Source organism: Parasteatoda tepidariorum, chromosome 8, assembly GCF_982258835.1.
Source record: "Parasteatoda tepidariorum strain Cologne lab strain chromosome 8, Ptep-v5.0, whole genome shotgun sequence".
Lineage (NCBI taxonomy): Eukaryota > Metazoa > Arthropoda > Arachnida > Araneae > Theridiidae > Parasteatoda > Parasteatoda tepidariorum.
The window spans coordinates 35,930,628-35,946,680 of NC_141762.1; the positions used below are offsets into that span (position 1 = coordinate 35,930,628).

Genomic DNA, 16,053 nt, shown 5'->3' on the forward strand with positions numbered 1-16,053 from the left:
TAAAATTGTTTCTTCCATTTTATTTTACTTGGAAAGCTTATTTTTAAAAAATTTTTCATTTCATTAGATTTCTTTTCAGTTCAGTTCAAACAATTGTAACTCATACAGGCATCAGACACACAGCACCAGCTATCTAGATTTGTAAGATATTGGTTGACGATAAAATTTATTAAGTATTTGGCAATGAAGTGACGAAAAATTCTACCTGGAATAAATTGTAACTTGCATCGTCATCAGTCACAGAGCTCTGGTTATATTTTTTGTCGAAAAGTTTTTTTAATCGAAAAGTTATCAAAATTTGGAATGCAAGATAAACCTCATAAAACCCAAAAGCGGATTGGAAAAGAAAAAAAATAGTAAAGATAATTTAGGTGGAAAAAAATTTAACATAATTAGAACTTTACTGCACACAAACTTTAAAAAAATTTTTTATTAATTTTTATTTTCAAATTTGTGTTTGTTAGTTAATGTAGAACGGTTCTCAAAATTACAATTCGGTACTTGAAACTATAGGAGAAGTCAAATTATTATGCCTAACCACGTGATTTAAATCAAATTTAATTGGATACTTGTAAGCAGCGTCACGCGTGTGTATCGAACCTGATTGGCTCCTGAATTGACAAATGCCAAGGTTTACCTGTGATGACTTCACTTGCAGATATCCAATTAGCGATAAAATTATTATGTATAATTTTTGTCTGCATCATTTAAGAAACAATTATAACATCAGGCACAAAGTTTCATTTAATTAGCTGATCGGAAAGTGGTCAGAATTTAGTTGATTCTATTTGGCAAATAAATAGTACATTAAATTAGAATAGAAATATTAAGAGGACGATAAATTCTGCCTGTTTGTAATAGTCAACCATTCAAACTTGCATTTTCATTAGGCAGAGTTTTCCTATTGCATTTTTAATATTCTATTTTTGTCAAAAAGTGGTCGATATTTCGATTACAAAATTTCAATCAAAAAGACACGAAAGCGAATAAATAAAAATGACTTGAAAACAATTTAGGTGTAAAAGTGCTAAACAAAATTATATATTTACTGTAAAAAATTCGGAAATATTGTGAATTTTTCTACTTTATTTTATATTAAAGGCGCTTATTAAGTATTAGTTTATTAAGAACTAACATTTACTTACATTTTTGGATTTTAGTTGTATAAAAACATGATTTCCTTCTTTCTTCAAGATCTACTAAATTCAAATGTTGATCATATTCACACTCTTCACTTTCATTAACAATATTTGTCACCTCAGAGTTCCAAGATCCCAGAAGATTATTTAAATTCGGATTCTTTTTCGAAAATTTCAAAAAAGACAATTTTAGCACCGAAAATTGTCCATATTCTGCAATTGTGATAAAACTTCCAGCAATAACCAGTGACAAATATAGACATAGGAAAATGCTGAAAAGTAATTTAAAAGGTTTGAAGAATAAAAAATGTTATACGAATTTAAAAATTCAATCGATATTAGCTAAATACTCACAGAAACGTTGAAGTAGATGGGTTTGAAAATGTTTCTTCTTCTTTGCATTTCAAAGAGCTCAGATTTAGGAAACTTTCAAATTGCTTTAGAACTGGCACCCTGCCTTTGAAAATAAAATTGTCTCCTTTACACTAACAAATAAATTTGAAACTACTAAATATCTTAGAGGTAATTCCAAAATGTTGCTCATGGCAGAATGTCTGAAAGCGCTGGTTATTATGGTAATGAAATTAAACTTACGAAATATATCTATTAGATGTTGAATATTTTCATCAACACTCAATGCACTACAAGAACTAGGAAGACAAACTCCAGTTTTGATTGGAATGTTATGTAAAGGTACATGGAACTAAAGACAAAAAAGAAGTTTAATATGACATATTATTTTAGCTAAAAGTATAATTCTGATAACTAAAAATATAAATTTGTATGGTACGTCATAAGACTCCACATAATGAATATTTTTCATAATAGATATATTTTTATTATTTTTTACTATTTTTTTTTCTTCATTTTACATGAGAATTTTCCAGCATATCTATTATTTGATCAAAAACTTAAATCGCTAATAGACAAATTGGAAATAACAGTCGACATGCTTCAGGCTCTCAGAAACAGGAGCCCATTTTCAAATTTTTGAACTTTACAGACGGGAATGAGAAGAAACAATAAAAAAAAAAAGAACCTTTATTTCTTCTCATTCACGTTTGGCAAGTCTTGAAAATGGACGCCTGTTTTTGAGAGCTTAAAAAATGTCGAGTTTTATTTCCAATAGGTATATATTTTTGAACCAAATGAAATTTTTAATAAAGTAATATCTTATCGTTTCAGTTTCTTGGGATTATTTATCTAAAGCATGTCGAGTTATAAGAGAGAAAAAATGTTGTAAGAAAAGGAATCTTATAAGAGAAAAATATGTTTTCTTAATATAACTACACCAATTTAATTAGGTGATACAAATTTTTACGGTCATGAAATATCTATGTTATGAATTCTGTCGAATAGTGAAAAGAATTCATTGTTTTTCATTAAAAAAATTTAGGAATGCTTGCTAATTCAATTACTTGCAAAATTTACATTATTTTATAGATTTAAAAACTTATGGTCTAGGAAGAGAAATTAAGACTTATGGGAGCATAATTTAATATATTTTTTTAACAAAGCAGAGTGTATTCTACGGTAAACTGGACCGTGAGGACGTTCGTTTTGAAAATGAATAGTGATTGAGTGACTAGCAAGAGAATTAGTGAATGCGCGAATCAGGTTAGGTAATCGGCTACTCAGTCTGTGAGTAAATGTTTCATAAAGTTTTTATACCATAAAACTAATGGTAGTTGAGGCTTTTTGCTTTCATTTAAACAAAAAGCGATTACAATTATAACTCTTTCGCAATTCTAATTCATTTTAGTGAATACTGTTATTTTCTAATTCTTAAGATCAACTTTTTCTTTGAAGATTTTTAGCTGCCAATATATGAGATTTTGCTCTGTTCTTTCATTAGCATTCCAAAAACCCTAGCCCTTATTAAATATTACTACTGCAACTAACATTAATTTTTTTATTTAACCTTATCTTATTGCATTTTTGTTTGTACTGAAAGTTAGCTTGAACTAAATATATATTTTTCTATATAAAATGTGCCTTACAGTTGTGGGTGTTGTTATATTCCAGATTGCAACACAATACGTGCCATGAATACCTCCATTCAAGTCATTATTTGACCTCGGCATCTGGACATCCACGCACTCTTGATATTTCCCCATCCATAAAAAGTTTCCCAATAAAGCTCCACTTGGCATTTTACCGATGGCATCCAACACTAAGGATAAAAATATTAAACACAAAAAATTTAATTAATAATTAAGTGAATGGTACTATAGTATACATTTTTAACTACTTACGTATTATCCTGCCGACCATTTTCGCCAACACAGCGACTAATTCATTTTAGCATCTATATTTATTTTTACGCGGTAATTGATTACAGAGAAATCGACAAATTAGAAACACAACTTATTATAGGAAGAAAAGAAAAATGGGGAAATAGTTAATTCGAAAAACATCCAAATTTATTTTCAGACTTGGTGAAAATGGTTGAAGGGAAATTGCGTAAGGATCCATTTTTGTAGCTGTTGGTTCCTAATATTTTGATTAATTTATACAGGTAGATTACCTAGTCAACAATCGCATATTTGGGGGGCTCCAACATTGTTAATTTTATTTCAAAAATAATAATAAATATGCAATTAATATGAGTTTGCTGATTTACTTCAGATTATGTATTTTAAGTACACGAAAGACATTTTTGCATCAAAATAATATTCAAAGCTGATAATATTCTAATATGTTTCAAATCTGAGAATGAATAATTGAACAATGAAACACTGAGCACCAGGATTTAAGCAACAAATCAAAGCATCAATTGAACTAACTCAAACAAGATTTGAACCTAAAGTTAAGTCAACTTAATACAATATTAACAGCATCAAAAATAGCATAGAGAACGTAAAATAAATTACGATATTTGAAAACCGTTCAAATCTCAAAACCGTTTGCTTTATAGTATAGAAATGGGTAAGTACAAAGTATTCTTTTTGTTAGTTTTAAACTGATACTTATACAACTAAGTATCAGTTACAAAAACCTGATCCTTAAAGTATCAGGTACATATATTAATTTAGATCTTAAATATAAGTGGGGGTGAAAAAATAATAAGTAAAACTTCTTATCCATTATTTAGAGCTAAAAGCTTATATTGAATTTATAAAGATCGTGAACTTTTGTTCATTAAAATTGTTCATTTAAAAATAATTTTGCTCATAAATAAAACAAAAGTTTATTTAAATCGAATATGAAATTACAAATATTTTGTTAAAAAAATTATAACATATTTAACATGGGCTCATTACTGTTTCTTTATATTAAGCTATAAAAACATAGTAAATCCACGAATACATATAGGACAGAACTATCACAAGTTCATAAATTAATAACAACTGTAAAAGGAACTAAATTTTGCACTAAACAAAATATTTTAAAGATTATTTATATCGTCATCTCCTGACAATTTAATTCGCATAAAAAGCTATAACTGTTTCAACTCACGTAGAAATGTTTTGGGAATCAAATTGAAATTAAGATAAATTTTTAAGCAAAAAGTCTTCTTAATTTAACACATTAAACAAAGCAAATGGTTCGTAATTTTTGCCAAAATATTAAAAAAAGCAGAAAATTATCGTAAAAACAAACATTTAAAAATAATTATAATAATTAATTTTACAATAAATATTTTCGGAAATTAACAAAGTTCAATGGAACACATGTTTATGAACGCAATTAAGAAACAATTATTTAAAATAATAATCGGTTATTGAATAAATAAGGAAAATCCAGGCACATAATTCTACATAGGTTAACATGGAGGGAAGAGAATCCCTTTTTCGTTTGAAAGGGACTCTTATTTAAGAATAAATCATAAGATAAGAACATAAGATAAGATAATTTCCCTGTTTAAGTAACTAATTAATATTTTTTGTTTAATTTTAATCAATGAAATGTACTTTTACTAAATTTAGTTGTCAAATTGTAAATTTGTAAATAATTTTCCTAAGATTTAAGCTTGAAATGTTTTAAAAATATTTACAGCCTTAAAATTTAAAATTAGGTAATTAAGTTCAATACAACATATGTTTTATGAATGCATTTAAGCAAACAATATCAATTAATTATACAGGCATATAATTATCCGTAGGTTAACATGGAGGAAAGAGAATTCGTTTTTTTTGTTTGAAAGGTACTCTTATTTAAGAATAAATCATAAGATAAGATAATTTCCTTATTTAAGTAACTAATTAATATTTTCTGTTTCACTTTAACTTAATTAAATTTTTTTCACTGAATTTAGTTGTCAAATTTTAATTTGTTAATATCTTTTTGAGACTTGACTTTGAAAAAGTTTTACAAATATTTACAGTCTTAGAATTTAAAATTAGGTAACTAAGTTCAATAGAACAAAAAAAAATTTAAAATATTAATTAGTTATTGAATAAATAAGGAAACTCCTGACATATAATTCTCCGAATAAAATTTCATTCTGCAATTTTTAAGGTAAAAATAATTTAACAGTTTTAAAAAAGCAATCAACAAGTATATTAGTAAACAAAAAGAATAATTTCAATATTAAACACATCATTATAAATTAATTTTAGAAAAAATGACAGTCAAGCCTCTTCTTGGGTTATTTCTTAAACAAATAAAAGTTATGCACACCTGTCCTTGCATTATCAAGTTTCCTAAAGACAATAATTTGAGGCAAAGAACTTGCATGATAATTGGCATCAGATTTGAGAATGATAAAATCAAAATTCCGACACCTGGCTGCAGATTTTAAATAAACTGAATCCCTAGTTATAAAAACACCATAAAATAAAATAGCAACTATCGTCTTGACAAAGAATAGAAATATTTGAATACAATAGATTAATTTAAATAACAACCGGATACTTTTATTCTCATATCCTATTCAAGTGTTTCAATTCACATCAGGACAGAATATATATGTATGTTTATCACAGACCAGTGGTCATCGGTCAATCGTGAGGAAAAAAATGAAGTGCAAAATCATTAAACCTTATGTGAAGAATGATCTTTTTTTCTTTGACTTGGAGTTGGCCATACTGGAGTGTGAGATTTTTTTTGGTTGCTTTTCTAATGTTATTGAATAGGTTTCGATTAATTTCGAGTTCTTTAGCGCTAAGTTCTTATGGCACATCAACTCCAAAACCCTAATAGCAGAAATTATGGAGTAAATCTGCAGCACTCTCATCATATATACGAATTTGTCTGTGATTTCCATTTCAACGCAGTCTAACAGAAATGATTATTGTAAAAATTCCCCATGATCTAACATATTCGTATAAGATATTTATAAATTATACATTTTATGTTGCTTAAATTTTATATAAAGTATATGTAATGATATTTAAAAAAGTGAGGAATAAATTTTTATACAATAAAAATCTGCAATCGAGTTAATTTTTTTTTTTCCTTTTTGTTCCTTGTGGGGTTATTATAACTTTGCTTGATAACTTTAATCTATACATAATAATAAAAGCGGCTGTGTGTGTGTGTGTGTGTGTGTGTCTGTAATCACAATATATCGCCCCAGAAGCCTCGCCCAGGCACGAAACTCGGCACATAATTGTGTTTTGACATAATGAAGAAGTATTTTTTTTCTTTTTTAAAAATTTGGATTAGTTATTTAGTTATCAGTCATTTTGTAAGTTTATGCTTTTCGTCTGCTTTTTCGTCTTCAAAGAGCCATATTCAAAAAACTATTAAAAAATGCATATACTTTTCCCCACTCTTATAAATGTATGCTAATGCGAACCTTACAATTGAAATATTAATTTTCGACAACTTAAACCAATGATATACGAAGGAATTAATAATTTAATTGTAAAGTTCGCATTAGTTTACATTTATTAAAGTGGAGAAAAGTTTAACTTTTGTATTAAAAATGTGGCAACATATTCGATACGTAAATAGAACGCTTCGCTTTGATATATTTGTCGCTGTTCATAATTGTTATAATAAGTTTTTCTTCTTCTTTCCACGCTCTATTTTTTTTTTCTTAAGCGAAGACGATAATTTTTGTAGCGATATTGTAGTACTTTGTACAACTAAAAATTCTTTTCACAACACTTTAAAAATATTTACTTTATTTTCTTTATATATACAGAGAACAGTCGGCAAAGAATTCGATTAGGTTGAAAAACATTTTGCTAAAAAGGAACGAATTCCAAAAGAAAAAATAAGCAACTTAAAGAATAAAAATGCTGATGCCAGCCAATTTTTTGAAAGTTAACTTAGAAATAACAAACCAAACGATGTTAAATAACAAACCAAACGATGTTAACAAAATGACGTAGAAAGCGCAACTAGATCAAAATTATACAAGCACAACTAGATCAAATTATAATACCTGAGTGCTTGACGTAACAGATATAGAAATAGAATTTGATACCATAAAAAATTATATAGAAATAGAAATTGATACCATAAAACATTTATTCGTTTTCGTGTTCTTTTCATGTATTTAGCATTTTAGTTTTTTTTTTCTTAAGCGTTGTAGCTATATAATTTCAAACATCCTCAAGAGCTATAACACATCTGCAGCAGAACTGGATATGAAGACAAAATTGCAGGACAGGAACACTTTAATTCGCGATCGCAACGCTCGAGTACGCCGTCTAGCGGGAGCCTGTAAATATCGGACATTAATTTATCACGTTTTCATTTAGTTCCATCAAAGTCATTGACTGAATCAGACGCCATTTTTTAGCAGCAAATAAGAAACAAAATTTCCCTAAGGAAAAGGCCGAAGAACTTGAAAAAAATCTCCAGAATATTAGTAAATCTTTCAGGAACAGAACACGCCAAACATTTGAAGAAAAATTCCTCAATAATTTTTAATTTCTATTATCAACAAACTTGCAACTGATGACTTCCGATTTCGGATACTGTTACAGATGTGTGTATTAAGGTAAAATGCATTTCTTCTGTCTTCAATTCATTACGAATTAAAGTGAAGTCAACATTGCTTTCGTCATTCCAGTGAATAAATATGAATTCAGAACATACAGAATTGTAATAGTTATAGCATATTCTTCTTCGTTATAGAATAGTATATATTTCTGTATCCATATAATTCGGAAAACAACAATAAAAAATTATCCAAGTTACTTGAAATAGTGCCATTTGTGCTGATTCTTAATTAATTTAAATCGTTTTCTTGGTAAGTTTTTTTTAATTTTGAAAGAATAAGTTCAACTAGAATTCAGCTATTCTGTTTTTAGCTACATATTCAAATTCATATCAATTATAAAATTTTGCTGTGTAGTATGTTATCTAAAAGTAATGAAGGTATAAACTATGTATCTATTATTTGAGAATAAAGTTTTCAAACAAGGAACTTATCATTTTGGAATTCTCCGGGAATCATAAATCAGGTAAGTGCAATGATTTTTACAATAAAAAATTTGCTTGTAAATATTTTTTTTTCATTTGATGATGGTTCTCTACAGAATGGTTTTTTATGTCTGATTAAGAACTATAAGAATAATAAAAAAAAGAAATATGAAAGTTTTTATTTCAATGTTAATAATTCTTAAAATCGTTTTTTTTTTATCCTAAGAATTCTTTATTTTCCGTTTTTTAGTTTATAATTTTTTGATAAAAATTGTTCTCAAAATACTTTTGAAAAATTAAATGGTATAACATTATGTGTTTATGTATACTTCTTGTATATTCCAATGTTTGAAATAATATGATTCAGAAAAGTATGGAATAAAAATTCGGTACTTACGACGTATTAACGCCACCGCCGCTACAGATTTGGCGGTTTTTAAGTGCCGCCAATCTACACTTAAAATTTTTGCGACAGTTCATAAAATAAAACACTTTATTTAAAATCAAAATAGTTAATTGGATTTCGGTGGAAAATGAGCCGATATAGAGTTTAGCTTAGATTCAAAACAATCATATCGCCATATGAACTCTGATGAATAAGATTCCAAATGAAATAACATTTCCAAAACGTACGTTTGCCAAGATAAAGTTTTATGTTGTGGGAATTGGTACATTTTCGTTTTTTCGGTAAAATATTTCCCTCCTGAAAAAATAAAATTGCATCTTGTTTTGTTTTTGGCAAATCCCAAAGACGAATATTCGTAGCACTAAAAATGGCGACAAAAAAGAATTGTTTTTTTTGTTTTTTTTTTTTGTTTTTGTTTCGACAACATTCTTTATTTTACGTTTCTTAGTTTCTAAATAATGATTTTTATTGAAACTTGAAATTTTTTGATAAAAATTGTTGTCAAAAAACGTTGTTTACAAAATTAAATTTCATAAAATTATGAGGCTTATGTATACTTTTTGTTCATTTTAATTTTTGAACTAATATGATTCTTAAAACTATAGAATGTAAAGTTTAAATGGGCCTTTCATGTTATATCATTAAATTTAGTAACACTATTTCTCGGGCATTAGGTTTTAACTCTTATAAGAATATACATATTTTTTTCTGTTAATGTACAAATATTTTTCCGATGTGTTTTGGATATTCCTTCTCTAATAAAAAGAGATACCATTTTGTTTTCGGTTGTACAAGAAAGAAGATCAAGCATTTTTCTTTTTTAAATTTAATAAGCCACATTAAAGAAGGAACGTTGCAATGCTACACGCTACATTAACGACGTCTCCAGAGTAACTGAATGACGGTTCATATGGAAATCGCAGGTAAGCGTCTCATACAACAACGCCCCCTATAGTTCGTTGCGATCGCGAATTGTCCACTAATCTTCAGATTTCCTGCTACGTTTTAAAAAACTTTATTTGTGAAAACCTTCAGCGTGGCGGACAGCTGGCCGCCTTAGGCGGCTAGTTCTAAATAAATTAAGAAATTTTTAAAAAGTAATTTCTTCCAACATTTTTTTTTTAATCTGAGTTTAAAAATCGTCTGCAGATATTGTAGTATTCTGCAGCTCCTGCTGCCGTACTGTAGCGTTTCAATATTTAACGCAATCTGTTCCATTATGAACCAGAGCCGCATTATATATTTGAATAAAATAAGATTAATGCAGAAAAACAACGTAATCAGTCTAAAGGAAAAATTAAGACGCATATAATAATTAATAAATAATAATGCACACAACTAATAATTAAATATTATATACTTCATTTTGGTTCTAAGAAGTATTAATAACAATAGTTGTTTACAGTAGCAAAACAACTATTTCTTTTTAATTGGTTTTTTCCATATTTTTATGCCACTTATTTCATCAAAAAATCTAGCTATTTCTTCTGCATTTCATTTTCACTGAAATAAAATTTGGAAAATGTTGTTCTTATTTTAAGAGTTCAATCATGTGATACCATTTTATGATTCGTAATTATTCTCACCTTTCTGTATGAAATACGATAAAGTAAGTTTTTTTTTTCTTAATGTTAATTTACTGCAAAATATTTCAATAAATCATCATTTGTTTATTTAAATTTTATTTTTTTCACTACATTAAGTGCCAAATGAAACAATAATTAAAATATTTTTCGTTCTGAACTTCTTAAATTATAATTATTTAACTCACTTCAAATAATCGTGTTCTTAAATAAAATAAACGTTTTCTACTTTAAAACAAGGAGAACTATAACATTGAATGTGAAATTAGAAATGACAAACTGAAAAATAATGTAGGAATTTAAATCTAAAGAAAGAAAAAGAGTAACATAACAAGTTATTTTATTGCTTTCAAATTAACGACACAGTAATTAAATGAAACTTTCAGACAATAGAATTTTAGTTTTTAGTGAATTTTAAAATACATTATAGGAAAAAAGCACAAACATATAATTTCATTTAATTTAAAAAATATATCCATTTTCTTAACAGTGAAATTTATATATTTATTGTTTCTAAAGATGCAAAACACTCAATGAATTAGAATTCAGGAAAAAAAAACGCTTACTTTGAATTGACCAGTTAGAGTTTAAATGTTGAATCATATACTTAATGTCTTCAAAACATTTAATCTCAGCAGCCGTCCACAACTTTCTTACAAATCCAAGATAATCAACATTTGATACATTCACGAAATGACTGGATTTTTTATTATTAATTTCCTCCAGCTCATGTGGGGACACAGTTTTATTTTTGTAAACTTCATACCTCTGTGTGATTTTTTCCAAAAAATTTATGAAATTTTGGTTGGATATAGTAGCGTTATTGGTTACGACAAACGTACACGAGATTAAAATACACGTGTTTAAGAAGTTCATTATAAATTTAGTTAGGTCGCGTGAGATGAAAATTCATTTCCCTTGAACTATCGGAGAGATTAAGATAGAGAAGATTCGAACATATCCGAAAGTCATCGAACAGCAACCACGGACAAAAAGCTCCTCACTAACAGGGGAAAGGAAAAGCCCTCTTGTCATATATGATGAGTTGAAATACCTGTTTTACAGATTCCCTTATTTTTTGAGGTGCCCAGAGAATAGACAAAACAAAACTGTCTCCCCCTCAATGATCGTTTCGAATGATGAATAAAAAATAAAAATAAAGAATGAAGTAAAATAAAAATAATCGAGATACCTCATTAAAATTACCATTTAGAGGAGCTGCATTTAAATCTTTTATATCATTTTCAATATTTTTTTTTAACGCTCAGTATATTGATAGAAAATATTTTAAAAGGAAAAAAGAAGCTAATTAATACTTTTTTTTGATAAGAGTAATGAGTTTTATAAATTGAAAATAATTTTAAGTTTTATAACATGATGATCAAATAATCTGGAAACGGTGAAATATCTTTAAAAAAAATTTCGAAACAAGAAATAAAAATAAAAATTTAATCAAGTGAAAAGCTTATTGTGAAATAATGTAAACATCATCAAAATGCATAAAATGTTTTTAAAAAAACGAAAGAAACCAGTTTTAAAAATTTGAATGGGGGAAAAAGAACTGTTCCTAAATTTTTATGTATAATCTAGCTAAATATTCGCTCTATGTACGGAGTAAAATAAATAAATATTTATTAAATCGGTATTTATTAACACTACGAAATCATGCACAAAATTGAAAGGCATATACCAACGTAATAAAGCTAAAATAATTCCAGTTTTATTTATTTATTTATTATAATTTGTTATTCTTCTATGTTGCTTGACATTACTGGAATAAGCAAAACGCCTTGTTAGAAGTTTATCCCATCAGAATAAAGATTATCCCATCGTTTGACAAAACGCTATCGATCGAAGCCAACTGATGAGTTTCAACATTTACCACAATCAGGACATTTTTTCCGATACTTATCCCTTTCGAGAGGAAATAAAAAACGTATAACCACAGTAACTATATCAGATACATTGGTATAAAAATTAAATGCCTTTATTAATACATTTGATACCACATAGTAGGGTTATTTGGGACACTTTTTGAGATTATTTTTATTCATTTATTTTTTGGATATCTTTGCAATACAGGATATCCAGAACTGCAATGCATGGAGTTCTGGATATTCTGCAATTTATATATGCACAAATGTTTTTTAATGAATAAAACTTAATTCTAAACGGTAGGGGAGGGGGAATGTTTTTGAGTTACGAAGTCACTGCCTAAGGTGGCATAACATTGGGATACATGATTTATCTCCTTAAAATCGACTAAAACTTAATTCCAGTACATAATATATCTTCTTGATACCAAATATAGACACAAGATATTTTAAAATATTTCTAAAAATTTTCAATCTGTTATCTTTTTTTAAAATAAATTTCTTTAGAGGAAAAGAAATCAAAAATAAAAGTATCACAATTATTTATAGTTATAAGCAATCATATTGTTAGAATTATTAATTCTATTTCTATTATTTGTTCTACTGGGATTATGAATTTCATCATTATTAATTATAATATTGCTATTATTTAAAATTAAGCATTAAACAAATCTTCAGGCATTTTGTTTGGAAATTTCATCGTTTTGTAGTTGATTTCTCTTGCACCAGACAAAAATCAACCGTTGACGTTTGTAAGCAGAGTCGGACTGGCCATATACTTAGCTTTAATCGCTTCCTGGGCCTCAGGTACTGTGGTGGTCCTTCCTAGAATGTGGGGTCCTAGGACCCTTTATCCATTAAAAAAAAAGAGTGTTGATAAAATTAACATAGCTAAAAAGCAAATTTTATTCTAATTTGTTTCATTCTTAGCAATAATTGAAGTAGTTCTTTATAGTTTATTAAATGAATCGCTTTATAATTAATGCACGCTACAACTTAAACAACCCAAGAAGACTGCACATCAGTTTAACACAAGTGCGGAGTTTGCGTTATAAAGTCCGGGATTGCAAAATAATTAAGGCCAGGGGCCCAAGCGATAATCCCCCTGAAATGAAAGGAAGAAAAAAAAAAAACATCTACTCAACTGTTACTTAAACTTCCCATTTATGAATAATGAACTCTTTCCGTAGTAAGATAGAGTAAACAGAAGCAACTGGTTTTAAAAGAAATGAAAGAAAATGAATAAGGTGAAAGGAGCGCTACTGGATTTTGAACCAGAATTTAATTTTGATTTTTAAAAAAAGCACTGAGAGTTGTCCTTTTGTGACATTTCGATCAGAAATATTTTTGATCTAAATTGAAACATATGTTCTGTTTTTTTAAAATATTTTTCAGATAATTTTTTTCATTTATAAAATTTATCTTGATTTACTATAACTTACTTATCTGCAACACAATAAACGAAAGACCATAAGATAACATCATGTAAAAAAGATTTTCAATCATTATTAGTTTGATCAGAATAATTTTAAAATGTTAGGTTTAAAAGTTTTCATATTATTCTGTAACTTTAAATCATAAAATACTTGAAAGATTCTTAACCGACTTTGATTAAATAGCTTCTGAATTATATTTTTAAGTTGTAAATACTCTAGAGCATTTGACCACTTAAATTCAAATTTAGTTTTTGTTTTTTAAGTTCAAAATTTCTCAATCGTTATTAAAAATAAATAGAATAATAAATAAGTATTAAAATTATTTTCCAAATGGAATTTTTTATTGATTGACAAATTTTATAATTGTGCGTAAAAAGTTTTCAATTCATTGACATGAAGTTGACCAAACACTCGCCAACTTTCCTGATTAAACTACTGGAACCATATTTTCCAGTTTACGGTAACCCCCTTATTTTCCAAGTCCGAAACCGTTAAAATAAGGTGTATTTATTCAGAGAAAGTATGAAGTTGTGTCGGATTCCGTAATATAATCAATGCTTAGTATACCAATTAGTTAATGCTTCGTAGTACTAATTAATTGGCATATTTCTGGTCAATTATAACTTACTTAAAATTGAAGTTATCACATTTGAACGTTTTTGAGTCTACCTATTTATTGGAAACCATAAAACTTCTACTGTCTTATGCTTTGCTTCGTTTTTTTTTTTTTTTTGAACCAAATGTTTTTTCTCAAAATAAATAAATATTTCTTTATTCACCTTAAACTTATTACTCTAAACAGACAATCAAAACGAAGTAATCTCGAAATTGTCGCACTAAAATTAATTCAATTACTCTATTTAAAAAGTTGGTAAATAATGAATAGGAAAATTCTAAAGGAACATCAATGCAAATGAGGAAATAAAATTTTATACTAATCAAAGAGATAATAACCAACAAAAACTACTAAGGAAATTTACAAAAAGTTCCAGGAAAATCGCATTTACTTGAAATAAAAAAGTGTACAAATAATGATTTGCTTAGAATTGAAAAAGAAATCTTTGTTATTCTAGGATGCCTCTGGCTGTTCTGGGATAACGGTTATAAACTGAACTTATTAAGATGATCATAAATATACTTAAAACATTCATTATATTTTTGAAAGGAAAATATTTTTTCAATTAGCATTAGTTTAAACGAAATTACTTTTTAAATGAAAACTTATGAAAATAAATGGATACTTTATTTAAAATAAAAAGTAGGAAAGAATATCCAATGGTAAAACAAATAGAAGTTAAAATATAAAGTAAAAATTAATATCGAATGAACTAAGCAAACAAACTAAAATACCAAAGCATATTTTAAAAAAATCATTAGCTATGGTTATAAGTGGGGTTGGGTCCATCGTATCAAATTAAGGATTTTGGCAGATATTCCTGTCAAAGAAACAATCAAAAAGAGGCATAATATAAAACAAAATAAAAGAAACTTCACAAAATAAAATTTTAAAAAATAGATCACGAATCAAGTAAAAAAAAAAACGAATATTGGATTGACTTCATTTCGGATTGGATTGAATTTAGTTTACTGATTCAAACTCGTAAGTTCAGTGCAACAATTTTAGTTCCTAATGCTTTCAGAAATTCTTTAGACATTTAATTATTGTTGTATGGGTTTTGAATAATTAATTCAATTCCTGTTGGTCAAAACTGCCTTGTCATGGGTCAGATCACCCTCAAATAGGAAGATGTGACCCAGTTTTTATACTCTTGAGAAATCGTTAATGAAAAAAGACGGTTAATAATTTAAGTGCTAAAGAATAAGGTAAGCAGCTTACAAACATTATGAACTAATAAACAGAAAATAAATTTTGAAAAAATAAATCAAAATAGGCCCTGTATTATTAGTAAATATATGATAGTACTCTTTATTCAAAAGAAGTAGGATTCGCTTCGTATTGATTGTACAGTTTCTACGTCATTTTTGTTCTACTGTTTTGGTTAAGGTAGAGCCCAAAATTAGCTGCACAATTACCCGTGTCAATACTTTTAAGTATCTAAATGGGCTTCAAATTCTCACGCTAATGTTAACACTACGTAACTAGCGAACTTGTTTGCTCCATAATATCGGACAATTCAGCTCCCATTATAGAGGAGTCTTGGAAGCCTTAGGTCTCTTGTGAATACAGGGGCTCTAATTTTGATAATTTGCTAAAATTTGCCGATTTAAATTTTAAAGGGTCAGCACTAGCAAATAATAATCTATCAGAATTTTCTACAATCCTGATTCCTG

The 16,053-nt window shown here is 27.6% G+C and overlaps 1 protein-coding gene across 2 annotated transcripts in view; it reads right to left on the reverse strand.

Moving 5' to 3' along the window:
• LOC107442529 (O-acyltransferase like protein) overlaps positions 1-11,461 on the reverse strand; it is a 41,350-nt gene extending 29,889 nt beyond the window's left edge. For both annotated transcript variants that reach the window (XM_016056117.4, XM_016056116.4), the window contains exons 1-5: positions 11,018-11,461; positions 3,140-3,312; positions 1,734-1,842; positions 1,494-1,596; positions 1,146-1,411 (exon numbers count right to left, since the gene is read on the reverse strand). In XM_016056117.4, coding sequence (XP_015911603.3) covers positions 1,146-1,411; positions 1,494-1,596; positions 1,734-1,842; positions 3,140-3,312; positions 11,018-11,327 — 961 coding nt within the window. In that variant the 5' untranslated portion in view covers positions 11,328-11,461. The remainder of the gene's footprint in view (positions 1-1,145; positions 1,412-1,493; positions 1,597-1,733; positions 1,843-3,139; positions 3,313-11,017) is intronic.
• Positions 11,462-16,053: the final 4,592 nt, after the last annotated feature.